Here is a 27,481-nt window from a genome sequence, read left to right as displayed (position 1 = left end):
GTGTATGTTCATAAACCAGCTCTCTAAAAACTATATATCAGGAATTTTAGAAGTCCTCATTTACAGGCCTTGATGATTCCTGTGATATGAATACTCCCATCATGGCTGATTTCAAGACACTGAGACTGTAACAAATCATGTACAGAATCTGTGAGTATTTAACCACTGGCTCAGGTGCCCTACTCAGAGGCAGCTGCAGCACACCCCTGGTATGACAGGGAACCTAGAAATAATCATATTCAATGCACTCTTTTATAAGAAGAGACAGAGGCTCAAAGACAGTAAGCCATTTGCCACAAGGTCACGAAGTGGCCAAGCAGGTTTTAATACACAAGGTTCCACCTGAAATGCCTTCAAGTATTAAGCGAGACTTCTTGCTTTAGGAATAGTCAGTGGTCTTTATATTATTGTAGAGAGACATAGATGAAAAAGGTTGTCTGCCATATCAGTAAATGTTTGGATGCCAAGCCATCAGCCACGGTAGCCGCCCTGACTCTGCACACTGAAGGGATTCAGGATGGAGAAAAGGAGAATACTGACCCTGAATTAAGAAGCCTATCCAAGGGGTGATTTCCACGAGCCCAGATTCTTGCATTTTTCCTGTACACAGAAAAACACTAAATTTGTTACCTTGAGATGTCTAGTTTTCTTTAATTAAGAGTAATCTTTTGATGTTCTGACTACCGGGTTTTGCTGCAAAAGCTCTGTGGGTATAATTGGCTTCTCTCTTGTCTCTTTGGAGCAGTCTGTCAGAGCTACCTGAGAGGCTGTCACTCACCCAGCCTTGAGTCCTCAGCAAGTTCACCAAATGAAACACAACTTTCAACTTTTAGGTTGTGCTTTTTTTTTCCCCCCCAAGAAGTGATTCTCAGAAAACCAGCAGCCTCATGATAACAGGAGGGAAAACTGCTGAAATTCACATTCTCAGGCCCCACCCCAGAACTAGTGAATTGCAACCTCAGAGGCCCAGACATCTGTGCTTTCACAAGCTCTCTGAGTGGTAGACAGCATAGAAAAGAATCTTTCCTTAATACCTACCACTGTTTTTATGAATGAGATTCACACACAAATATAATAGCCAGTCTACTTCTTCACATCAGTCCATTCCAGGAGATTCTTCATCTGAAGCTTCTAATGTAAAGTGTACCATTTTTCATATCTTCAATGACCTTACTTTTCAAAATAGTTTAGTGTTTTCTAACAGTAGCAAAAAGTAAAAAAAAAAAGCTGTTGAGTGATTTACCAACCAATTCCCAACTTGAACATTTTATTGACCAAAACCTAACATATTTTTATGTCTTAGCCCTGGCATCTTTCTTTTTTAAAAAACTGCTTTCAAATAAGTATTTATTTTCCAATGTTCTGTCTTCCCTCTTTCACAAATCAAGACAGTTGATAGTAGCAGGGGCGGAGTGGAGTGGGGGGCGGCACTTCCCTAATCTACAAACCGCCCTGTCAACTGATTATGTATGATTATGTTATGCATTTGTGTTTTGTCTAATCTGCCATTTCCTGTTGTTTTGTATTTGTTCCCAATCTTCAAAACTGGGACAAAGGCAAATAAATACTATCTGCCTTGTTTTCCTCTTCCAATATTTTAGAGGTTGGAAAATTAACAAAATAAATATCCTCTCGACCTTCTTGTAAAAGCAGCAAAAGAGCAAAAGAAAAACTGAGTAATAGTTTCCCTAATTTAAAAATACCCAGCTGAGGCACAATCAAATAACAAATAGCTACACTGATACTACTTTGAGAATAATCAGCAATCTGAAATTAAGGACTATGATTCTTAATTCATCATCCATTATTCATATTATTTGGAGGATAAACTTAAATATGTTTAATTGGTTTGCACAGAAATAAGAGAGTTAATAACATAAGTGTTGGTAGGTAGTAGATGAATGAAAACATTTTGGAAGGGCATTTAATCGCTACCATATTTCTTGGGAAATAGAAAACTACTTGGTGACTGCGGTTCTTGGCCTTGGTGAGAAATATATTTAGCGGGCTTGGAAATAGATGTTTTCAAGGATACGAAAGGATTAGCCTTCTAATCTTCCAATTACCTGGTCCCAGCTGAACTTATATTTACCAAACAAGAACTGGCCAGAAAAGCTTTGCAAGTAGCAAGTGACCATCCTGAAATCTACAACTTCTGAGTTTTTGTGATTTCCATCACTAATACCTCCCTTAAAAAAAAAAGAAAAGAAAAAAAAGCAGTTTCTTTCATCAGATTCATCAATGGTTCCTCTAGCCACAAGGTGTGAGATCCCACCAACCACAATGTGTTAAGTCCCACCAGCCACAGGTGTGAAGTCCCACCAGCCTCAGGTGTGAGATCCCACTAACCACAAAGTGTGAGAACTCATCAGCCACAGGTGTGAGAACCCAACTCCACGATTGCTCCTCATCTTTCCGGTCAACATGTGCACATCAGCCAGCACCTCTATTTCCCTCTGCTCGAAACCCTTCTCTTTCAAAGCAAAAGGCAAACAAATTCCATTCCCCCAAAATAAGCTAGACTCAGACCTCAAATATAAGTCCCATTTGTGCAGCAGAGGCTTTCTCACAGGGTGCATTGGGTACAAAAGCCAGCCCCATATGGGTGAGCCCCGAGGGGCAGGCACGGATGCGGGTGGAAATGGCACAGAGAACGGGGGCACTTACGGTTGGCACAGCTTGATTAGGTCCTGGTCAGTGGTGCCTGGTGGGAGGCCTCGAATGTACAGGTTGGTTTTACTCAACTGTTCCCCGCTGCTGTTGCTGGTGCTGTGGTTGCTGCTGCTGTTTGTGCTGGGGCTGGGAGGAGCCATGGGGTGGGGAGCTGGTGCATAGGACTGCTGGAAACAGAAAAGGCCGTTACTGGAAAAACAGAGCCAGCAACCTAGTCCCGGGCCAGCAGAGCAACTCGAAAGCAATGCAAGCTTCTCGGCCTCTCCAATCCACACATGCACACTCTGCTCCGGGGCACTTCTGACAACATCCTTGCTCCTTCCCGCCCTCTGGCTCTGCCTCTGGATCAGCCCAGCACGGTTCCCTCCTGGTGCACCAGGGCTCTGCCCCTAGCTCACCTTTGACAGCGAGACATCTCAGCTTTTGCCTCTACTCTGCGTTCCCTCATTTTCTCCAAAGAAACTTTCTCATATTGTTTTTCTCACCATTACTCTCCACTGTGATCACTCCATAAATAGAGATGCTATGAAGGAAACAATGAATGAATGCCTCTATCTGGTCTTGTTCTCCCATTCCCAAATCTGCTGCTCCTTCATGGTGAAGGCTCTGTTTGCAGACTGAGCCACTGTTTTCTTCTCTTGCAGTCACTCTGATCCAAAGTCTAAGCCTAGGCACTACTGATAAAGTGCCAGGGAAATTCTCTCTTGTGGGGGCTGTTCTGTTCACTGCAGGCAGGTGGCGGCATCCTTGGCCTGAACCCACCAGATTTTAGTAGCATCCATTTCCCAGCCGTGGGTCAAAAATGTGTCCACACACTGCCAAGTATCCTCCAGGGCGGAGAAACCTTTCTCAGGAAAGAACCATTGGTCTAACTTGCCACACTATTATGACAAAATGGAAATGATAAGATGACCCTCAATGACTTGGGAAAATACAATGTGAGGCTCTTTATACCTATATATGCCTGAATTAGCAGACATTATTATTCTTTATTTCCTTTTCAAACAGGCGTATCTTCAAAAGTTCTGAAAATACATTGAACGACTGGGTTTGAGTCCCTGATATGTCCATTATTGGCTGTGTGACCTTTGCATGGTACCTGAACCTCTCTGAGATGCAACAGTCTCCTGAAAACAAGGAGGAAAAAATTATCCACCTCCTACGTCATAGGGTCTTTACAAAAACTCAGTGAGCTAATAATGCAAATAGACTGGTTCCTGGGCATCATTAATTGCACAATAAGTGTTAGCAATATAAAAAATTGAATAATAATAATCACAATCATGATATTCGTGAGTCATATCTGTCTTTTATGTGTAAACTCAGTCATGTCCAACTCTTTGCAGCCCCATAGACTGTGACCTGCATTCCTCTGTCCATGGAGTTTTGCAGGCAAGAATACTAGAATGAGTTGTCATTTCCTCCTCCAGGGGATCTTCCCAACCCACAGATAAAACCCGTGTTTCTGCATCGGCAGGAGGGTTCTTTACCACTAGCACCACTTGGGAAGTCCCAGTGATCTTAACCTTTAAATCTACCCTAGATTCTCTCAGCTATCATCTAGAGTGCTATACACAGTGAATGTATCCATCATGATTCCAGTGGGGACAGGCTGGAGACTTCTAACCTGATTGTTCATCAGCTATTCTATCAGGGGTGAGAAGTGAGTACTTATCCAACAGCCAGTGAGGGTTTCTTAAACTCTCAAGCTACATCCCTCACAATACAAATTGAGTGATCACAGCACTTGGCCCATAAAGACAACAGGCATTGTCCGACCTTGTTTCTTGCTATAATAATCCATTTTACACCCTCCAAGATTTCAGATGTGGCTTTGTCTCTATTCCCAACTGGCTCTAAGACAAGGCATCTTGGATATGGGAAGTAAGGCCATATTATAGCTGACTCCCTTGGGTCTTTGCTCTCAGTTCCCTGCACAGCGACCCATTACAAAGACGCATTGCTTTCTGCCTTGATGTCATTCTTGCAGTCTCCATGCTGGAAGCCTTGGTGTTAGCTGCATTCAACCACTTCTTCAGTATGACTCAATCTAAGAGCGACATACTTAACACAGAATTTGAAAGTGAATGACAGGGAGGAAGGCTTTCTGTTCTCAATATTTGAATAAAATAACAACTATTCATTGTCTTTTGGAATGTCATATCTGCATAAAGCTGAATAAAGTTTCCTGGCTGACATTAAAAAAATTCCTTCCTGATCTATGAAATCTACTTCCTGCCACGAACACCGGGGAACAAGAAAGCTCTCCCCGTTTACAAGCCCTGCACTTGGTAGGTGTTTCACACGGCCTTGTTGAAGCTGCGTTCTGGTCAGTGTATCTCACAACCAGATGGGATTTATTCTTTATTTCCCTCCTGTGCACTAGTCTTTTAAATTTCCCAGCTTTTTTCAGGCTGTTTCTTACCACTTTCACCTCCCCTCTCTCCAAATTCTTTGAATTCCATTCTGTACTCAGGCTTCCTTTAAAACGAGGCTTTGTTTAAAGCACTTCTCCCATTGCAGAACCTTTAAAACCACCAGGGAGCCAGAAAAATGTCTCCAGCTTTATGTATCACAGATTAGATGGACCGGTTCAGACCAAGTGAGTCCCTGACTGATCAAATAAGAAAGCACCGACTACAGAGTGATCAATCTGTGTTGACGTAATTCTTTTTTTGCCCCAGGGGTCTTTGCGAGCATTTCCATAACTAGACACCATTTAGTAGATTGCATGGGGCTTAAAACCATAAATGTGCCCTCCAAAGGGCACACTGTATTCACTGGGAAAAATTAAAACAAAATGGTCAAAAATGAATCAAAGTGGGAATAAGGAGAGAGAACTTGTATGCATGGAAATGAGATATATATAATTTAAAAATAGAAGTAGAAGCACCAGATTCTTGTAGAGAGAGATGTATTTCCAAAACCCTTTGAAAAATACTTACAATGAAGAGTGGTTTTCTATGTCCTATTTTTGTTTGTAAGTTCTAGAAATTCTACTGAAAGGTGTAGGCTTTCTCCATCTCATTGAATCAATAAATGCACAGTTTTTTAAGACCCAGTGCCAACACTCTTGCTAATCCTTGATATTTTCATTTATCCGTTGATACACTGAATGATTCAGGTAGCAGCCTACATTATAAATCGCTTTTGTTTAAAGAATTATAAATTCCTTCCTCTGTACTCATTTTCAAAATACATATCCTATAATCAACAAAACGTTGGCAGAAGTTTCCCAGAATGTCTGACAAATGCACAGGCTTAAATGAATTAATTTGCGAAAAGCAAAAGCGATTTTGCACACTCTGGCTACCAAGGACAAATAACTGAACTATAGCATCTTTAAAAAAAAGGAAAAAAAAGGAGCGTCAATAACCTTTAGGGCTCAATGGGTCAGAGCAGCCACTTTGTTGATTAAAAGTGGTTCTGATTCCATTCCCAATTCTTTGTTTTTAGATGGATTTGCAATTTTATCATTGATTAATATTTAAATCATTTTGAGGCACTAAGAAAGACACTTTAAAATGTTAGAAAAAAATTATTTCCTTCAGATAAAATTGGCTTTGCTACCTCAAAGTCACGCTTTATAAATCCTCTTTACGAAGGGTGAGGACGTACAGTCTGGGGATACAGAACATTGTCAGGCTGAGCTGTACCAGGGCGAGGCACCGCTGTGACTCTGCAGAGTCAGCTTGTTAGGAGTGAGCAACAGCACGCTTTCAAAAGAGGGGCTTCAGATGGGGCTCCACTGAGAAGGGGATAGAGAGCTTGTCATGAAGCTGCATATGCTTGGGAAGTAAGCAGATTTTTCTTAGATGTTTTTTTATTCATGGTGGCATTGCTGGGAGGGTCTGTTAGGGATGCTGACATGAGGGCAAAAGCCCCCTTAACCACATGTCAGCACTGCTAAAATCAGCTGATCGGCACCCGTGTCCTCTTTAGGAAGTTAAAAAAAAATGACTTAGCATTCATTTTGGAAGATGCTATTCTTAATGATTCTAATAATTATAGGTAACATTTGCCATCTGCTTGCAGAGCATGTTACATGTTATCTTCAGAACAATCCACAGAGGCAAATCATTTGCTCCACGGTGTACAAATGAGAAAACCGAGGCACAGAAAGGGCCAATGACCTTCTCAAGGTCGCAGAGCCGGAACCCCAGTTTCATCCTCGGAAGCCTGACTGCAGAAGCCACACAGCTCCCCAGGATGCTCATACAGAACCTTGCCTCTTCATAGTAGGGGCACCAAAAAACACAAAATCCCTCCTTCAGAGAACTCTGCAGGATGGTGTCCTGCCAGGAGCTCTGGCCTGTCCAAGGACAAAGGGAGATGGAAAGACCAATGATGATAAACAGTAAACAATCAAAGGAAGGTCCACAAGCTCCCCCCACATCAGAATTTAAATGAAGTTCATCTTAAATTTAATTTCAAAGGGGAAGTGACCATCAGAAGCAAGCGTGTTCTGAGTTTTTCAAATAATGTCAAACGAGAGGGTTCATTTGTCAAGATTCATGCTTTGTTATTTAATAACAGGAAAATGAACTGGCTTGGAGATCATCCCAAGCAGCCGATTCATTTAGTGTGCTTTGTTAATATGCCTCATTTTTCACGTTTGAAAAGTGGATCAACCAGGTCCTCCTACACTCTTGGAGAATGTGTGGCTTGGAGGGCGGCCCGTCTGTGCCTTCAACCCCTAGCTAGATACTTTGGAGATAAATTGGAGAGGGATGTGAGTTGTGTTTTTGTTTGTTTGCTTGTTTTCCTGTTTGCTTGGACAGAAAGCACTTGGTACGTCAAAAAAACATTCACACACCAATAGAGTAAAGCAAATTGTTAAAAAACCATCCTTTACATGAAGTCAAGCGATATTGGGTGGATGCCTGGCTGAAGGTGGCACTGTAATGTACAGACCTTACCCAGGTCATTTTTGACCAGGGTCCCCACCTTGACCCTCCTGACATTGTGGACAGGATAGTTCTCTGTTGTGAGGGGCTGTCCTGTGCATTGAAGGATGTTTAACAGTATCCCCATCTTCTACCACTAGCGGTCAGCTGTGCTATCCTCCCCCCAAGTTGTGGCAACCAAAAATGTCCCCAGATATCGTTGAAGGTGCCCTGGAGCTATGACATCACCCCTGGTTGAGAACCACTGCTTCGTACAGATCCATCCCCTCTCCTAGCAAGGCCAGTAAAGTCCCCATTGTGGAATAATGACAATAACTCAATGGCCTTAAACTACTCATTGAACACCCCCTCATCTCACCAAAGTTCAGCTTCTTACCTCGAAGTGCATACACTGTTCACCTCCCCACACCTCCACCCTTTGTTACTAACACTGCCACATTTACATTTCAGCAGACTTGGTCTGAAACTGAAACCTTCTCCCTTTGATTGAAAACATAACTCTTTTACAAAGAGAATTTTAAATATTTTCTGCATGCAATTCCCCTTGGCTGGGAATCATGGGGTCTCGATGCCAAACTTCAGTCAATGCTCTTTGCAGCATCTGGCTGCTGGCAGGATCCTGACGCAGTTGGTCTGGTGGTTTGGGGTAGCCTTGGACTCCATCAGGCAGCAGTCTGCTCTGCGGATGGTCTCCCCAATTTGTTTTCATTCATCTCCAGTGCAAGAGAATTTGTACTCTTTTATCCACTCAAGGGTAAAGCCCTGGATAAAGTCTCCTGTGGGACTGACATGCCAACTCTTTTACTCTCCAAAAATGAATACAGACCACATTCCTGTCTTGAATCATACATTATTTAGCCTGCACGTACGCATGCAATCCATCGCGCAGTGGCTGCTGCTGCTGAGGCAGGCTGTTGGAGTCCTCCCCTAGGCAGGGTAATTTCCACGTAACCTCATTTCTGCAGACCTGTCCTCTGGTATCAACACTCCATGAGACAGTGGACGTGACAGGAATCATGGCAAGTGCTACAGTGCCTATGAGAGCCTCAAATGAGGGTGAAGAAGAATATTGTCCATGCAAGCAATAAGAAACACAGCTAAATTAATGTCTAAGGCAAGCTATGCGACTGTGGCCAGAGTTTCATGAACCACCTATAGGATGGCTTTGTAATTTTCTGTGAGGCAATTGTCTCTCCATTCTGAAGACTACGACTGTAGAAAACCATCATTTGAATTATGCCTTTTATAATAGAGTTTGGAGAAAACCTGCCTCTCTTCTCTTTTCCCAACCAGAGCTCAGCTACGGAAATGAGCACTAAAGGATCAAAGTCCCCACAAAAGACATTCATTTGTACATTCTGTCTACTGGCCTAAGTAATGGCTGCTGTCAGCAACAGTAACAGACTGCTTAAGAGCTCTAAACTGGCCGCTTAGAATCCACACCACCACTAACTAGGCACTTAAGCTCCTGGTCACGAGTAAAACACAGATGATGTTCATATTACTGCATAGGACAGTTGTGAGGCTTTGAAACCCTAATATATATAAATTATATATAAAACATTTAGCCCAGTGCCTGGCACAGATTTAACACTAAATAATTTTTTTTGTTCTTATCATTTGTATTATCATCATGGGGCAGATCCTTAAAATGAACAGGGATCTCTCAGTCCCAGTTGGAGTTGCTGCTTAGTCACTAAGTCGCATCTGACTCTTTCGCAACCCTCAGGACAGTAGCATGCCAGCCTCATCTGTCCATGGGATTTCCCAGGCAAGAGTACTGGAGTGGGTTGCCATTTCCTTCTCCAGGGGATCTTCCTGACCTAGAGATCAAACCCAAGTTTCCTGCATTGGCAGTGACTTCTTTATCACTAAGCTACCAGGGAAGCCCCCAAGTTGGAGTAACTAACCTTTAAGGGGGAGCTCAAGAGCTAATCTATTTTTAAGCATGGTGGTCATTATTAATGAGATGAAACTGTGTCTTTAGAACTGGGGTTTGCCACTTTTTATCAAGAAACAAACAGCATTAAGCAGATGGAATAATCACTGTGGATAGAACAGATGATTAATTTCAAGGTATTTGCTAATCACCACTGGCCACCCACTCCAGTATTCTTGCCTGGAGAATTCCAAGGACAGAGAAGCCTGGCAGGCTACAGTCCATGGGGTCGCAAACAGTCGGACACGACTGAACAACTAACACTTCCACTTTTCACCGAGGTTTGATTACAATTCTGTTAGGTTGAGATTCACTTTTGCTCTAAATATTAGTAATATGTGAACACTCCCACAGATTGCATCATAGAAGACTGCTCTGTGCTATTTATAAATAGACAATCTGAAGTCATTGAAATCCATTCAGAGGATTCAATATTAAATGACATTTTAAAATTCATGGTACTTGGAAACACAAGTAAAGTAGTAATTGTTCATTTCAAGCAGCTATAAACCAGTTTCATTAATAAATTTACAAACTAGAGATGAGTAACTATTATGAACAATGGAACAGCCATTTATAAATATTGCTCAATTCTCCAAATGCCAATGACATCTGGTCTCTGCCCCAACCCCTCTTCTAATGTGGCCAACTCTTGATCTTTTCAAGGAAAAAGAAACACAATTACGACACATTTCAAGTCTCCAATTTGAAAATAATCCAGACATCTCATGATTTCAATACTGATAATGGTTAGTTCCTCCTGCAAAAGTTGAGCCATGATTGGTGTGTGAGATTACAATGTCTTCCACATTTGTCAGTAATTATTAGAATTCCCCAGAAATGCTGAGAGTGACTAATCCCTGTATGGTACCTCTATACTCTCTGGGGAATACTTCAGAGATAAACTCAAACCTCTGCTTTCATGATGGGCTAGAATCACTGGGAAAAGAGTGAAAATCTAAAACAGGTCCCTATCAGCTGCTGATGGAGACTTCTGGGAGTACCAATGGCCAGTTCCTCAATTCAGAATGCAATCAGAGACAAAGAAGAGGGGAGGGACTTGCTCTTGTGCCTTATATGTTTACTTAAATTTTTAGTTTTTCCTCAATAATCTCTAATTTTGACTTTTTTCTTCATTTTATATTCTATGTCTCACAACTTAATATACTCTGTTTCCCTAAAATCACAATTGGCAATATTGCCAAGAATTGATTTTCTAGCATTCTCATGCATACTGTTCTAAATAGAGACCAACAGACATAGCTTGAACACCTGCCATAAAATATGCTGACCTGGTTCTTTACTGCAACTTAATCAACACGTTCAAAGTTTTCCGTCATGAAAACAAAATAAGCCATTTTTCCATGAAATGACTAACTTCCATATTAACCAATCACATTACTGATCAGGTGACTGGCAGCTAATCAGTAATAACAAGAAAGCATTTTGTTTCAAATGGTGTCTAGTACAAATCTGAAAATCTCTTTTCAGATCTGTGTTGCCAATCACAGAAGGCCAATCAGAATATCAAATGGCATAAGGCTTTTCTGACACATCAAAATGGTTTTGTCCAATTAAATCGGGGTTTAGTTTTTCTGAACGTAGATCTGTGATGAATTGAGAGCAATGTAATAATCACCAAATATCTTGTAAGTCCTATCTCCTTTCCTTGTCCAAGCTCCTATCCCTCCTCCATAAAGTCCCTGCAGCCCACTCCTGGCTCTGTTTCCTTCTATTTCCTACTTTCAGGGACCAGTCATGCTATGCCATAGTCACACGTATATCTCTGCCTTATTTTGTCTTCTTCCCTTTACCTGGAATAACTGGGCTGCATTCCCATATCTTATTCTAGGGTGGCTCTAAATGTATCTTACAAACACCTTTGGGACACTTTAATTTTTTTTTTTTAATTAGGGACACTTTTGAGAACAAAAGAATGAGATCTTAGAATTAAACTAGGACACAGTGTATAAACTGAAACCATCCAAAGCAAATTGTAATATACAGTCATCCTATAATTACCTTCTCTACATCTCACATATTCCTCCAGTAAAACCTAAAATTCCATCCTGTGTCATGGAATTTTTTTTGCTTATTGCTTTAGACCTATTTAATTCTTCTCTCTTTTTCATTTTCTACATTCTTAAAATCTACAAAAGGTCATAAAATAAGAAACGAGGATAGCAAAGGCTAATGTTCATTGACTGTGTATCATATGCCAGGCACAGCTCAAAGAGCTTTATATTCAGTGTTTTATTGAACCATGTAAGAACTTTTAGGGGGGGCTTTCCCAGAGGCTTAGTGGTAAATGAATCCACCTTTCAATGCAGGAGGTGTAGGAGATATTGGGTTGAACCCTGGCCCGGAAAATCCCCTAGAGGAGGAAGTGGCAACCCATTCCAATATTCTTGCCTGGAGAATACCACGGACAGAGGAGCCTGGGAGTTACACTCCATGGAGTCACAAAAGAATTGGACATGACTGAACGACTGAGCATACAAGCACACAGATGTCTTAGAAGTAGATCCTTTTATTATGCTCATATTGGAGCTGGGAATACTGAGGTTTGGGAGGTTTACAGGGCTTTCCAAGGTCCAGAACCTGAAGTTGGGCAGTGTTCATCCAGCACATTCCAGGTTTAACTCTAGATACGTGTCATTCAAGAAGCAGCCACTAGTCACATGTAGCTATTTAAATGGAAAGATAATTCAAATAAAATGAAAGAAAAACTTCAGTTCCTCCATCATACTATGCACATATCCAATGGTCAGAACCACTGGTACTAAGTGTTATGTCAAAAAGACAGGCACGGAACATCACTGTCAGGGCAGGAACTTCTGCTGCACATGCTGGTGGAGATTATCCTTGAAATTCCAAGGCTCTGCCTCCCACAGTGCTCTGCGCAAAATGAAGGTCACAGAATCTATGTTGCTCTTCGTACTTTTAAAAGAGTCATTGATCTGTTTTCAGTATAGACCACATTTCAGTTTTTCTCGATCATGATTGGGTCTAGATTTTGGCATATAAAATCCCTCTTTCAACTAATCCTTCCCCTGACCTAAAGAGGACATCATTAAAAGAAACTTCTAGGAAGTCAAATATAATCTGTGGGAAGGACAAGATGTATTTTATCTATTTTTAACTAATAAAAATGAAGTATCATCTGTATTGCAAAACTGCTAAATACCAAGACAAGAGAGCAATTGAGGGAAACTGCTGGTACAGAATAAAGGTCCCTGGTTTTGGCAGACAAGCTTCATGTCTGCAAAGGAAATTGTGCATTTTCAATATGACATTGTTTACTTTATCTGCATATGCCCCACAAAAAAGCACCCCTACCCCATGATGTCTGCTATCCTATAAATTTTATTTCTCTGTAAACTGGACCAAAGTGAAAAGTGAGAATCCTTTCGTACAGTGAACTACTGGGGCAATTCAGCAAATTCATAAACAAAAACTCACATTCCATGACATAAAATAATTGTGTTGTTTTATTAGCCAATTCATTCATGTTTTATTGATGAGACAAAATTAAATGTGAACAGAACCTACACTTTGAAAGTCCTAAATCTAAGAAATTTAGACTATAAAACACAATAATTTCCTCAAGAAGACAAAGCTAGAGTATAGATCAAAAATGTGACAGCAATTAATACCTGCAAAGTAATTGCTACATTATAAAAATTGGAAGAAACACTTGCAGATAATTTGCTATGAATATAATTTCAATATTTATAGTATTGGGGGCCATGAGATGGTAAGTATGAGAATACATTAACGCTCAAGTTCAAGAAAAAAATGACCTGATAATAAAAATGAATATTAGACATTTATATCATTATCCCATTTATTGTAATTTTTCAACCAGAAGTCTATGAGATATTACACACTCAAACTTCTGTTTCTCATCACCATAAGCCTCTACAAGGATTACTTTCCACAGTGAATTTTCAGTCAGTCCACCTTGTGCCTTAGAGAATTTCCAAAACCAAATCCAATAGTTGATGCATCTTTGTTGTGTGATTACTGGAGATTTTTTGTGCAGAGATATTTTCCATGATCAAGAGAAAGAACTATCCCGAATCATAAGACAGTCCTGCTTTTCCTTTTCCAAATTACTCTTGCCCTTTTAAAATAAGTGATGAAAACTTCAGAGACTGGCAAACAAAGGGCATTTGCCCTTGATCGGGAGACTCCCCAAAGATGAAGGGGGAAATGTCACTGTCAAACGCAGCCACCAAGGCCCTAGGTCTCGAACCACACCTCCCAGGTCTCAGTCTTGTCCCCCGCACTGTCCGTATGACCTTGGGAAAATCACCTAACTGCTTTTGCTTCAGTCTCTTCACCTGTAAAACTGGGGATAATAACTACCTTAGAAGACTGTTAAACATGTAAAATGTAAAATGTGGAAAGCACCAAGAATAAACCTCAGAAAATAGTAAACCCTCTACAGGGGCTAGCTAGTATTCTTACATCAATCCTGCAGCACTTTTACAAAATGCTCTGCGGTCATGAGCAATCACGATCTGTACGGGTTGTTCTCTTGAGTGGTCTAGTGAGCTCGGGTTTGCCTGATTTAAAATCTTCCAATGCAAAGTAAAGCGTCCACGAATGCTTGCCAAACTGAGACTCTCTCAATTAGAAACCAAGAACTGTCATTCTTCAACGAGACACTAAGTTCAGTTAGTACTATTTCAGCCACTGATAATAATTACCTTCAGATAAACTGATGAAACAACCCTCAAAGGAATTTTTTAAGATAAACTTTCACAAGGGAAGTCGTTCTTGGAATATACAAATTGTGAGAAAACATCTACAAATTGTGAAAGTGCTCATTAAAATAAGATCTATCTCATTGCCAGTGGGGGGAAAAAAAAGTGTGGGTTTAAATAACACACTAACTATTAAATGTTGAGCCTCTTACAAGGAATTTTATATACACAAAATAAACTATACCAATTTCATAGCATCTAACACCAAAAATAATTAGGTTTTTAAAAACCGTTGCCCTGCAAGAAGACTGCGTGGGTAAACAATTGCTTAAACTGCTTATTTCCATTTAATTATCTCCTTAATTTCGAACAACTATGATATGTGCCCTAGGGTAACTGGAGCAAATAGCTTATTGTATACAAATGGGGTCATCATACATTTTATACATTCCAAAGTACTTACTGCTGCTAAGTCGATTCAGTCTTGTCCGACTCTGTGCGACCCCAGAGAAGGCAGCCCAGCAGGCTTCCCCGTCCCTGGGATTCTCCAGGCAAGAACACTGGAGTGGGTTGCCATTTCCTTCTCCAATGCATGAAAGTGAAAAGTGAAAGTGAAGTCGCTTAGTTGTGTCCGACCCTCAGCGACCCCATGGACTGCAGCCCACCAGGCTCCTCCGTCCATGGGGTTTTCCAGGCAAGAGTATTGGAGTGGGGTGCTATCGCCTTCTCCGGAGTACTTACTACGCATCTCCAATATTCTGGAGAATGATTTTGTTTTGTTTTGCTTCAGTTTGGAGAACATAACACTGTATAACCTGGCAGGGATAAAAGCCTTTTTCTAAAGGATCACTAAAGAGTTTTTGAAGAGTGACCATTGCTTCGCTTCTCCAAAAGAAGCCACAATTCTTGACCTATTCAGTAGAAGGCAAATTTGCTGGAGTGGGGATCAAAACATAAACTGACTCAGATTCTGTACTATGCCAGTATTCCTGGTCTCTAAGGGAAAGACAGTTTAAAAAAGCCCCAATGTGTAGCTTTACTGATTTTGTTCATATACGTAATTTTATTTGCCTTATTTTAACCTACTGACAGTTCACCAACTGGCTGACAAGATTTCCGAGAACTTAGTTATCAGCTTTCACAAATAGTTCTAGCCAAAGCCAGCACCCCACTGCATCACAAACAGATGTGACCACAGACAAAATGCCCAACATCCTAGAAGACATAAACAAAGAAGAGGTCTTATGTGCATGTAAACAAGGAGCTGGGAATATCCTGGGAAGACAGAATCACAATTTCTCAATGGTTTTGTCTCAGCACCGAGGACCAGAGGACACCTTAAGAGAGTGTGTGGGCAGAGTGGGTAGACAGGTTTAGTGAATCTCCATGATCTAATGATGTAACAGTATAGAAACATAAGAATTCCTCAGAGAATGCTGGACTCAAAGAGAATCTGCCTCTCATTAGCCGACAGAGTACTCTTTGAAAAGTAAGAAAAGTAAGTATTTTCATGTCATTGCTTCTTGATGGACACTCAGGACCCACTTCTGTTCTTTAAGGGCAGATAGTTAATTCCATAAATTTGATTACATTTTATGCAGCACCAAAGGAGAGACAACCAAATGTAACAAAGTCAAACTAAGACAACATCCATTACCAAAGGAAAAAGTGCATCACTAAGGCAGCAGGGAAAAATGTGCCTCATTGAAATCATAGTATCTGTAATTTCTAAGTATTCCTTACTTCAGTCAATGGGTCTGATTATCAGTTTGTGGAGTTAAACATTTTAATAAGCCAGCTTTACATATTAACTTATATACATAAGATAAAACACATATGCATCACAACACCACTTCAGCTTATAACCAACATCATAGAGAACCCAAAACTTTGGCAGACAATGCATAAACAATTTGTTCAGATTTATAAAACACAGAATTACAGCTCCTCATAGTTTTGCAAATAAGCTATTTCTTTGTATACAAAGAATTCCTGAAGTGACTAGCTTTAAAATTTCTGTCCAGAATTTTGACTTGAAGAAGGGACCTATTTAGAGAAAACTTATATTACACCAAAGAAAGACCAAAGAGTTCTAATTCTTAGATAATCAGTACAAATTTAATCTGTGCTACATATGTAGCACAGAACATAAGAATTCACCATGTAAACGCAGTAATAATATATAAAACTAAATATTATTATGAGAAGATATTTTAAAAGATAAGATATAACTAGTGATGATCACTCTTTAAGTGTTAAAAAGAAAAAAAAAATAGAGAAACATTTCAGGCAGGAAAAGTTATCATAGAGTTCTGAGCACATATAATTGCAGGACAGAAAGTAAATAAAAGATAGGAAAGTTGATATATACCAAAATGTAGTCTATATTTACATCTATCAAAGTATAAGAGAAAAGAGTGCCAATGCTAATTCTTATGAGAACATTTATTTCTTTTATTGTAAATTACACTTTTCATAATAAATTAAAGAAAAAAAACTATTTTACTACTCAGGTGATTATTTTGAGTATTGGAATGAATAGAACTATGAAATGGTCAAATTTATAACCAGAGTTCTCAAAGACAATAAATGGAATTAGTTTGATTGCTTTTTCTAGTGGTTTATAGAAATAAGAGAAAATTACTTTCATAATAATAGAAGTAAAATAAAAGGAGAGCAGTTACTTAACCATATGGAATTTTCTCTCCCACTGTGGTGACTTTTAGCCAAATGACTTATGCCCACATTTAAGACAAGTTTTGGCAAAGGGATGTTTTTTAACCCGGGAAAGCCAACATCCACTGGTGCTGGCTTTTGATTTCAACAGAGGAAAGTAAAGATGCCCAAAGTGTAGATTACATCACAGTGACAGAACTCCTGCTTAACGAAGTTTAGGGAAACAGTTTAGGAAAAAGAAGAATGAGACCCTAACACATCCACCAGTGCCCAAGAGGCACTGTTTGAGGCACAGCCTGCCTTCCATGTCAAAGGCTGCAGAGCCCACAGACATAGAGGAGGGCTGTGTACCACACCACTTCCACACCACACAAGAACTTCAGCATCTGTGGATTCTAGGATCTGCAGGGGGCCCTGGAACCCATCCTGCTGGGTACCAAGGGCTGACTTACTACAGTATTCCTCATTGTTGACTGTCCACTCACCCTGAGTGGCTGGCTGTGCTATGTGCAAAAACAGGCTTCCTTTCATTTACTTGGATTCCACTAATCATTCATTTTGATCGGTACTAAGGCACCTGGCAAGGCGAGTTAGAGTCCTACGTTAGCAATTTGAGAAAGACAGCCAGCCACACCTCTAATCTTGGCCACCAGTTCCCACCATGCACACATATGACCATCTTGCTTGAGCACAGAAGTAATGACAAGAAGACACATGTTTTGCATTTCCTTCCCCATGATCAGAAGACTGAAAATGAGGGTGACCTCATGTGTTCCATCTACTCTGAGCTGCTTATCATAAATACCCTGAGGTCAAATGAAGATAAGGCTTGTTTATGAATGGAATGAAAATGAAAATTAGGCTTATAGCTGATATGTTATTTCTCGTGACCAGTCAATATCTTCATGTCCTATCCCTGCCTAATCTTACAGATTCTTTTTCATAAAAGACAGAGGAACTGGGAAAATTCAGAAAGATGATCACTGACATTTCAAATTTGTTCATTATATAAATTTTGATTTCAAAGGGTGGCCTTCCTGTGAATTAGAACACATCTTATATATTGGGTTTACCAGGTGGTTCAAGGGTAAAGAATCTGCCTACTAATGCAGGAGACCCAAGAGACACAGATTCGATCCCTGGGTTGGGAAAATCCCCTGGAGGAGTAAACGACAACCCACTCCAGTGTTCTTGCCTGGAAAATTCTATGGACCGGGGAGACGGACGAGCTACACTCTGAGGAGTCACAGCTGAGTGACAGAGCATGCACAAACTTAAATTTTGCACTACAAGATGACCCCATTTTTATTTAACATTTGTTTTACTGGCAATGGAGTACTGATACACGATAGATGATCCCTCTCCATTCAAGGTCATTTGTGATCTTTTCACAATACTTTACTAAGTGAAGCCAGTTACAATTCCCAAAACTCTCTACATGGAACAGTGTTACATACATACATACCTCTCTGGCTTTTGTTTATGTTTTACTGCAGTTTTGATTTGAACCAGATATCTCTGATTTGAACCTGCTTTAACTTTCTGCTTAAATATATTTCTTAAATACTGTTATGAAGAAAACAGAACTTTTAAAAATTAAATTGGGATATAGAGTATTAGGAAATACTAGCATATTCCACTAATATATAAACCACTAAGACATCCTTTAATTATAATTGTTAGAAGATGAGGATATTATAGACTAGAGCTGGATGACAGAATGTAGAAAAGGGTGAACACAGAGGTTGAAAGCAGCAGACACTGTTAGTCCATTTCTATTGCTTTCACGAATTACCATAGACTAAGTGTTTTATAAACAACAGAATTTATTTCTCACAGTTTTGAGAGGTGGAAGTTCAAGATCAGAGGACAGCACACTGGGGTGCAGACCCTCTCTCAATTCCCAAATTATCCTGTATCCTCACAGGGCAAAAGAGCAAAGGGTGTGCTGTGGGGTCTTTCAGTTCAGTTCAGTCGTTCAGTCCTGTCCGACTCTTTGTGACCCCACGGACTGCAGCACGCCAGGCTTCCCTGTCCATCACCAACTCATGGAGTTCACTCAAACTCATGTGCATTGAGTCGGTGATGCCATCCAGCCATCTCATCCTCTGTCGTCCCCTTCTCCTCCTGCCTTCAATCTTTCCCAGCATCAGGGTCTTTTCAAACGGGGTCTTTATAAAGGTTTTAAACCCATTTACACAGGCTGCACCGTCATGATCTAAGCACCTCCCTAAGCACTCCCCCCATCTTTTTCAAGATTTTTTTGAAGGAAACTATCTTTAAAGTGCTTATTGAATTTTTTACAACACTGTCTCTGTTTCGCTTTGGCCCTTAGGCCATGGGGCATGAGGGATCTGAGCTCCCTGACCGTGGACACCCCCTGCACTGAAGACAAAGCCTTCAGCCTCACAATTCATTCATTGTGGTGATTTATAAATGGTTGGGATGGAAAATGTGGGAACAACAATTTGGAAGAATTTGGTATAGATTTATCTTTTGGCTTCAGATCTTGCAAATAAGTCTTTTTCTTCCCATTCCCACACACTTGCAGTGTGGGGTGCCCAAAGCAACTTGCCTACCACATTAGGATCTTGTGGCCTGTGTGGCCACAATGTCCAGCACATCACACAGTGGGTAATCTGAGGTTCTTGGAAACCATTCTTAACAGGCCAGCTAGTGGTAACACAAACATGCATGCGCCTCACTAAATCCAGACTAAATTCATCTCCACACTCTTCCCCTCAGCAGAATTCCAAAGTGCCCACCACCACTGGGAGAAGTGAGGCTGGGGCAGCTGACATGGAAAAGGACAGGGTCTTAACCAGCTGTCATTAAAATTTCGCAGGACTTCCTTAGCTCTCCAGCGGTTAAGATTTCACCTTCCAATGCAGGGAACACAGGTTCAGTTCTGGGTTGGGGAGTTATGATCCCACATGCCTTTCAGCCAAAACATCAAGACATAAAACAGAAGCAGAGTTGTAACAAATTCAATAAAAACTTTAAAAATGGGATGCGGGATGGGGAGGTCAAGAGGAACAGGACGTATGTATGTCTCTGGCTGATTCATGTTGATGCATGACAGAAACCAATACGATATTGTAAAGCAATTATCCTCTGATGAAAAATTTTGTTGTTGTTCAGTCACTCAGTCATGTCCAACTCTTTGTGACCCCATGGACTGCAGCATGCCAGGCTTCCATGTCCTTCACCATTTCCTGGAGTTTGCTCAAACTCATGTCCATTGAATCAGTGATGCCATCCAACCATCTCATCCTCTGTCATCCCCTTCTCCTCCTGCCTTCAATCTTTCCCAGCATCAGGGTCTTTTCCAATGAGTCAGCTCTTCGCACCAGGTGGCCAGAGGATTGGAGTTTCAGCCTCAGCATCAGTCCTTCCAATGAATATTTCGGACTGATTTTCTTTAGGATGGACTGACTGCATCACCTTGCTGTCCAAAGGACTCTCAAGAGTCTTCTCCAGCACCACAGTTCGAAAGCATCAATTCTTTGGATCTCAGCCTTTTCATTGTCTAGCTCTCACATCCAAACATGACTACTGGAAAAACCATAGCTTTGACGATAAGGACCTTGTTGGCAAAATAATGTCTCTGCCTTTTAATACACTGTCTAGGTTTGCTATTGCTTTTCTTCCAAGGAACAAGTGTCTTTTAATTTCATGGCTGCAGTCACCATCCACAGTGATTTTGTAGCCCAAATAAATAAAACCTGCCATTGTTTCTATTGTTTCCTCATCTAAATGCCATGAAGTGAAGGCAACATTATATATAATCTTATATATATTTTTGCAAATCTAGAATAATACAAGGCTTTTTACTTAAAAAAAAAAAAGAAGATTGCTTTTTGATGTATGTCTGAGTACCTATGACTCAATAAAGGACGTCATTTCTAATTTGCAGTTTCTAGAGTTTGCTGGTTTTCCACCAACAAATCCAACATGACTGGGCATTTATGAGGGCTCCACTGGGTGAGATCAGCTCAACAGGCAGGAGTGTATTTGCATGACTCATATTTACAAAGATGCCCGTCCATCCTAAAGGAAATCATGAATATTCTTTGGAAGGACTGATGCTGAGGCTGAAGCTCCAATACTTTGGCCACCTGATGAGAGGAACTGACTCATTTGAAAAGACCCTGATGCTGGGAAAGATTGAAGGCAGGAGGAGAAGGGGACAACAGAGGATGAGATGGTTGGATGGCATCACTGACTCAATGGATACGAGTTTCAGTAAACTCCCGGAGTTGGCGATGGACAAGGAGGCCTGGTGTGCTGCAGTCCATGGGGTCGCAAAGAGTCGGACATGACTGAGCAACTGAACTGAACTGAGTTATACAGATTTTCTTTAAGCAGGGAGACTGCTCTACTGTGACCGCTCTCATAAAAATGATCTGGGATTGTCCTTGTCAGCATTCATCAGGCATCTCTCCATTTCATTGTATTAAGGGGCATGAGAGAGCAGTGCCATGCTGATCGATGTGCTGGAGAGTCTTATGGCTGTATTTTAGCATGCCCTGTATTGCAGGAGTTAGGCAAATGTAAGAGGAATTTACTACTCACAGGGCGAAGGTTCACTGTAGTTTAAGGGTGTCATGAACACGGCGTGCTCTTGCTTTATTTACACCCCAATGCTTGATTGATAGTCTTTCTCCTATTTTGTCTTACTTTTGAAAGGATGGATTCTCTTGCCTTATTGATCTCTTTATACCCTTATCATTCTCCCCTGAGTTATCTGGCATGATGGCAATGGTGGATGCCGAGGCTGATTTAACATCATCCCCCAAGTATGCAGCCCTGAGCTCAGAGTCGAATATTTTAAGACTGAAACATGTAACACATCAGTCAGGCAATGATACAAATACAGCCCTCTGTCAGAACGGATGAATGAGGTAATCTGGCGTATGGATAAATAGCAGGGAGATGGAAGATGCTGGAAACTGTGTTTTGCCAAAAAGCATTTGTGAGTAATTAAGCTGTTTGAGGGAGAATGATGTTTTGCTTTGGGTTCAAGCTCACTTTTTGAACTGAAAGACCGTGGTGGTATTTTCGGAAGAATGAAAGCGGGACTTTGCCGGCAGTCCGGTGGTTAAGGCTCGGCACTTTTGCTGCAGTGAGCACAGGTCCTACTCGTGGTTGGGGAACTCGTTCCCCAATCCTGCATGTGTGTGGACCCCTTCAAAAGATCAACAAATAATAAGAAAAAAAGAAAGAATGAAAAAGTGAGGTGGGAAGCATATTCAGCTATATACACATAATGGAAAAACTGTGTCATCCTTGTCTGAGCTATCTCATGAGAAGGATATATTTCTTCTGTAATATTTTGTAAAATTTTCTTAACCAGATAATTCCTGTGTGCATGATTACAGTCCCATCTTTTTATGTATGTATATAAGTATTGCAAAAACCAGAAACAAGGATAAACCCAGAAACCTCAAAAATGATTCAACAATGATAGCAATAAACACTGGTACCTAATCAAAAACAACCCCGAATACTCATTGGAAGGACTGATGCTGAAGCTCAAGCTCCAATACTTTTGGCCACCTGATGAGAAGAGCTGACTCACTGGAAAAGACCCTCATGATGGTTGAGATTGAGGGCAGGAGAAGAAGGGGGTGACAGAGGATGAGACGGTTGGATGGCATCATCAACTGAATGGACATGAATTTGAGCAAACTCTGGGAAATAGTGAAAGACAGAGAAGCCTGGCATGCTGCAGCCCATGGGGTCACGAAGAGTTGGACATGAACGAGCAACTGAATAACAACCTTATCAAAATACCTGAAAAAATTTTTCAACAAAGAGAAAACAATATCCCCGAGTTGGTAGTTTATACTGAATGTAAATAAGCTCATTCCCACAGAGGCAGGGTCTGGAAGAATAGATGTGTCAGGTATGTGATTAGAAATGAGAGGATGAAACTAGACCACTTTCTAACACCATACACAAAAATAAACTCAAAGTGGATTAAAGATCTAAACGTAAGACCAGAAACTATAAAACTGCTAGAGGAGAACATAGGCAAAACACTCTCCGACATACATCACAGCAGGATCCTCTATGACCCACCTCCCAGAATATTGGAAATAAAAGCAAAAATAAACAAATGAGACCTAATTAACCTTAAAAGCTTCTGCACAACAAAGGAAACTATTAGCAAGGTGAAAAGACAGCCTTCAGAATGGGAGAAGATAATAGCAAATGAAGCAACTGACAAACAACTAATCTCGAGAATATACAAGCAACTCCTACAGCTCAACTCCAGAAAAATAAATGACCCAATCAAAAAATGGGCCAAAGAATTAAATAGACATTTCTCCAAAGAAGACATACAGATGGCTAACAAACACATGAAAAGATGCTCAACATCACTCATTATCAGAGAAATGCAAATCAAAACCACTATGAGGTACCATTTCACACCAGTCAGAATGGCTGCGATCCAAAAGTCTACAAGTAATAAATGCTGGAGAGGGTGTGGAGAAAAGGGAACCCTCTTACACTGTTGGTGGGAATGCAAACTAGTACAGCCACTATGGAGAACAGTATGGAGATTCCTTAAAAAACTGGAAATAGACCTGCCTTATGATCCAGCAATCCCACTGCTGGGCATACACACTGAGGAAACCAAAAGGGAAAGAGACACGTGTACCCCAATGTTCATCGCAGCACTGTTTATAATAGCCAGGACATGGAAGCAACCTAGATGTCCATCAGCAGATGAATGGATAAGAAAGCTGTGGTACATATACACAATGGAGTATTATTCAGCCATTAAAAAGAATACATTTGAATCAGTTCTAATGAGGTGGATGAAACTGGAGCCTATTATACAGAGTGAAGTAAGCCAGAAAGAAAAACACCAATACAGTATACTAATGCATATATATGGAATTTAGAAAGATGGTAACAATAACCCTGTGTACGAGACAGCAAAAGAGACACTGATGTATAGAACAGTCTTATGGACTCTGTGGGAGAGGGAGAGGGTGGGAAGATTTGGGAGAATGGCATTGAAACATGTAAAATATCATGTATGAAACGAGTTGCCAGTCCAGGTTCAATGCACGATACTGGATGCTTGGGGCTGGTGCACTGGGACGACCCAGAGGGATGGAATGGGGAGGGGGGAGGGAGGAGGGTTCAGGATGGGGAACACATGTATACCTGTGGTGGATTCATTTTGATGTTTGGCAAAACTAATACAATTATGTAAACTTTAAAAATAAAATAAAATTAAAAAAAAAAGAAGCCAATATCATATGACATCACTTATATGTGTAGTCTAAAGTAAGGTACAAATGAACAGAAATAAAACAGATGTAGAAAACACACTTATGATTGATTGCCAGGGGGAAAGGAAAGGAGGGATAAATAGGGAGACTGGGGTTGACATATGCACACTATTGATGCTTTTGAACTGTGATGTTGGAGAAGACTCTTGAGAGTCCCTTGGAGTGCAAGGAGATCCAACCAGTCCATCCTAAAGGAGATCAGTCCTGGGTGTTCATTGGAAGGACTGATGTTGAAGATGAAACTCCAATACTTTGGCCACCTCATGTGAAGAGTTGACTCATTGGAAAAGACTCTGATGCTGGGAGGGATTGAGGGCAGGAGGAGAAGGGGACAACAGAGGATGAGATGGCTGGATGGCATCACTGACTCGATGGATGTGAGTCTGGGTGAACTCTGGGAGTTGGTGATGGACAGGGAGGCCTGGTGTGCTGCGATTCATGGGGTTGCAGGGAGTCCGACATGACTGAGTGACTTATCTGATCTGATCTGATATATAAAATAGATAACTAATAAGAACCCATTTAAGAACCCATTATATAACCCAGGGAACTCTGCTCACTACTCTGTAATGACCAATATGGGAAAGAATCTCAAAAAAGAGAGGAGATATATATATAAATGATTCACTTGGCTGTGCAGCAGGAACAATCACAATATTGTAAAGTAATTATATTCCAATAAAAATGAATTTAATAAAAGAAGAAGAAATGAGAGGACAAAGAGCAGCCTATAGGGGAAGGCTGAGTGAAAGGCAGGATGTCCATGTGGAAGGAAGGTCCCACATTCACACACGATTGGCTCAGTCGTTTAGGACTTGAGGTGCCACACTGGAAGCAGCTATCAGTTCTGTGAATGGCCCTCATGCCCTCAGTTCCTTTCATCTGGAAACAGTGGGAATCTCACCCCGCAGACCTCAGGGAAGAGCGCCCTGGCAGTGCCAGCACTAGTCTCACTGAGCCCTGCATGTGCCCAGAACCCTAGTGGACTGCTACCATCTCCAAGAGTATCTCAGTGGGACTCTTACATCCAACCAGATTTATAAGTATACGAGTTACCAGATCATTATTAGAACAGGACTCTGTATCATAGGCTGGTGTCTCCTGAAGACTAGACTAGATTGCTCCTTAGTTTTCAGCTGCAACTTTGAAGAGAAGAGAAATAAAGTCAACGTTCAAAACAGGCCACTTTTCCTTTTTTTTGTACTGTCTCATCTAATCTTGGTGTTTGAGAAAGTGGAATCTCTCATTCTATGTGGGATGCCCTCCTTGTGGCTCCCACTGTTAGCAGCAAAATCTGTATATGTGTGCGTGTTCAGTCATGTCTGACTCTTCACGACCCATGGACTATAGCCTGCCAGGCTCCTCTGTCCATGGGATTTCCCAGGCAAGAATATTGGAGTGGGTAGCCATTTCCTACTCCAAACCTGTAGACCCTGACTCAAATTCTACCTTCTCTGAGAAACCTGTATCATAGGCCAATTTATCTCCTACCTGTTTACAGCTCTATGGGACATTTTCCTCATATTCTATCCAAATTTGTGCTTCAGTAGCTATCTCTGACCTTGGCTCATGGAAAGCTGAGGATGGGGTGTGGGATGGGGGTACACCCTGACCCTCAACACTTACATATTTACTGAGGACAAGTCTTTCAGTTGCTACTTGGTCATTTGTTGGATGTTGAATTTTACCATAAAAATTTTGTCAACAGTGATTATTTTTGGTAGATCCATGGAAACTCCAGAAACCTAAGCCCTAATTATCTTCTTAGGTTTATGAGATAAATATATGCTGTATTATGTGGTTGTGAAAACATGGCATCTTGAAGAGAGATGGGCCTGCCTTTCTACTGTTGAACAGAAAAAAGAACAGAAAAACAGGAACCTTAGAAAACAGACAATCCTTGTTTCTTCTCCTTCTGCAACTCTCTTCGAAACACTCACTATTCCAGTGCTTATAGACAGAGTTATAGCAGCCGGGCTACCCCAAGAGAAGAAAACACAGTGGGTTATGGAAATATATTTACTCATCACTGGCCAAGAAGAAGACACTCATTTTTTCAAACAGAACTGTCACGGTTCTGTCAGGACTGCCACACAGTTCTGTTAGAACTGTGAGGGGAGTAAAGTCCATATTCTAGGTCTCATTATATATCAAGTAAATTCTGATTTATAAAAATACATAGAGCTTATAAGATTTTTATAAATATATGTAAATAAAAGTCTTTATTATAAATTGAACTTACGTTTATTTGAATTAACTCATTTGCCTATCAATACTGAGACTTATTTTTTAAAATTTTGACTTGAATAAGAATATTGAAATAATTGTTACAATGTAGTTTCCCAACTAGTTTGGTAAATAATTTCTTTCTTAGTATCACATCCTTGGATGTATATGGAATGTGCACATATATCTTTCTACTTCATATCAGATTTGCGTGTATGCTTAAAATAATAAAAATTCAATTCAGTTGCTATTTGTGAGTGATGATGGAAAAGAGCCATTCTTTGCTGGAAAAGAAATTATATTTGTCACAAATAGCCACCAACTTCAGTGGAGAAAATTATTTGCACACTGAAAAGGGAAACTGCCAAAGTGAAGGACAGAGCATCTGCTATGGACAAGGGTATAATTATCTTGTTCATCCAAACAGCGTTGGGCATCAAAGTTTTACTCTCTCTCTGGCAAGAGGCTCTGCTCAGACTTTAACACAATGCTATTAGTGAATAATAACTAGTTTGGAAGTCTTGTCAATAACAACAGTCCATCTTCTGGACCATTTCCTGAAACATGGAAAGCAGGACCCAAATCTGATGAAATTAACCATCTAGGTGCCCAAATGGTCAAAAGTGTCAGTCCTGTCCTGCTGTAAACCTTCCACATGTCTGCATACATCACCTGACACAGAACTGTGAAGTTTTCAAAAAGAAGGAACTTTTTATCTTTCTGATTCTAGATTATAATTTACTGTACATTTGTACGAACTATTTTCCTTCCCAGTATGGTGAGGCAATTATTACTTTTGTGCCAATCTACTTCCATTTAGAAAGAAATAGGAATGGATCATTCTGGTAGACCAAATGGATAAATGAAGTCTGATTATAATGAGCAGATATCAGTGATCAAAGTTATGGCTGCTTTACTGAATCTGCTGTTGCCACTTCTAACTTTTCTCTTGGGATTTAACTTGAGCTGGGAAAGAGACTTGAGTCTGCTCATAAAACCATCAAAACAAGGAAGTGGACCTTCTTTTCCAAGTGCTTA

General features: G+C 40.6%; 1 protein-coding gene across 11 annotated transcripts in view; it reads right to left on the bottom strand.

The window, feature by feature from the left end:
* RBMS3 (RNA binding motif single stranded interacting protein 3) overlaps nt 1–27,481 on the bottom strand; it is an 817,173-nt gene that overhangs the window by 646,577 nt on the left and 143,115 nt on the right. For 7 of the 11 annotated variants that reach the window (XM_044934037.2, XM_044934042.2, XM_044934044.2 and 4 more), the window contains exon 2: nt 2,668–2,840. In XM_044934037.2, coding sequence (XP_044789972.1) covers nt 2,668–2,840 — 173 coding nt within the window. The remainder of the gene's footprint in view (nt 1–2,667; nt 2,841–27,481) is intronic. The other 4 variants (XM_044934041.2, XM_044934039.2, XM_044934040.2 and 1 more) reach the window with 1 other exon arrangement.

This window comes from Bubalus bubalis, chromosome 21 (assembly GCF_019923935.1).
Source record: "Bubalus bubalis isolate 160015118507 breed Murrah chromosome 21, NDDB_SH_1, whole genome shotgun sequence".
Classification (NCBI taxonomy): Eukaryota; Metazoa; Chordata; class Mammalia; order Artiodactyla; family Bovidae; genus Bubalus; species Bubalus bubalis.
Note: the sequence above shows the minus strand (reverse complement) of the source record. Positions and strands in the feature narration are given on the sequence as shown.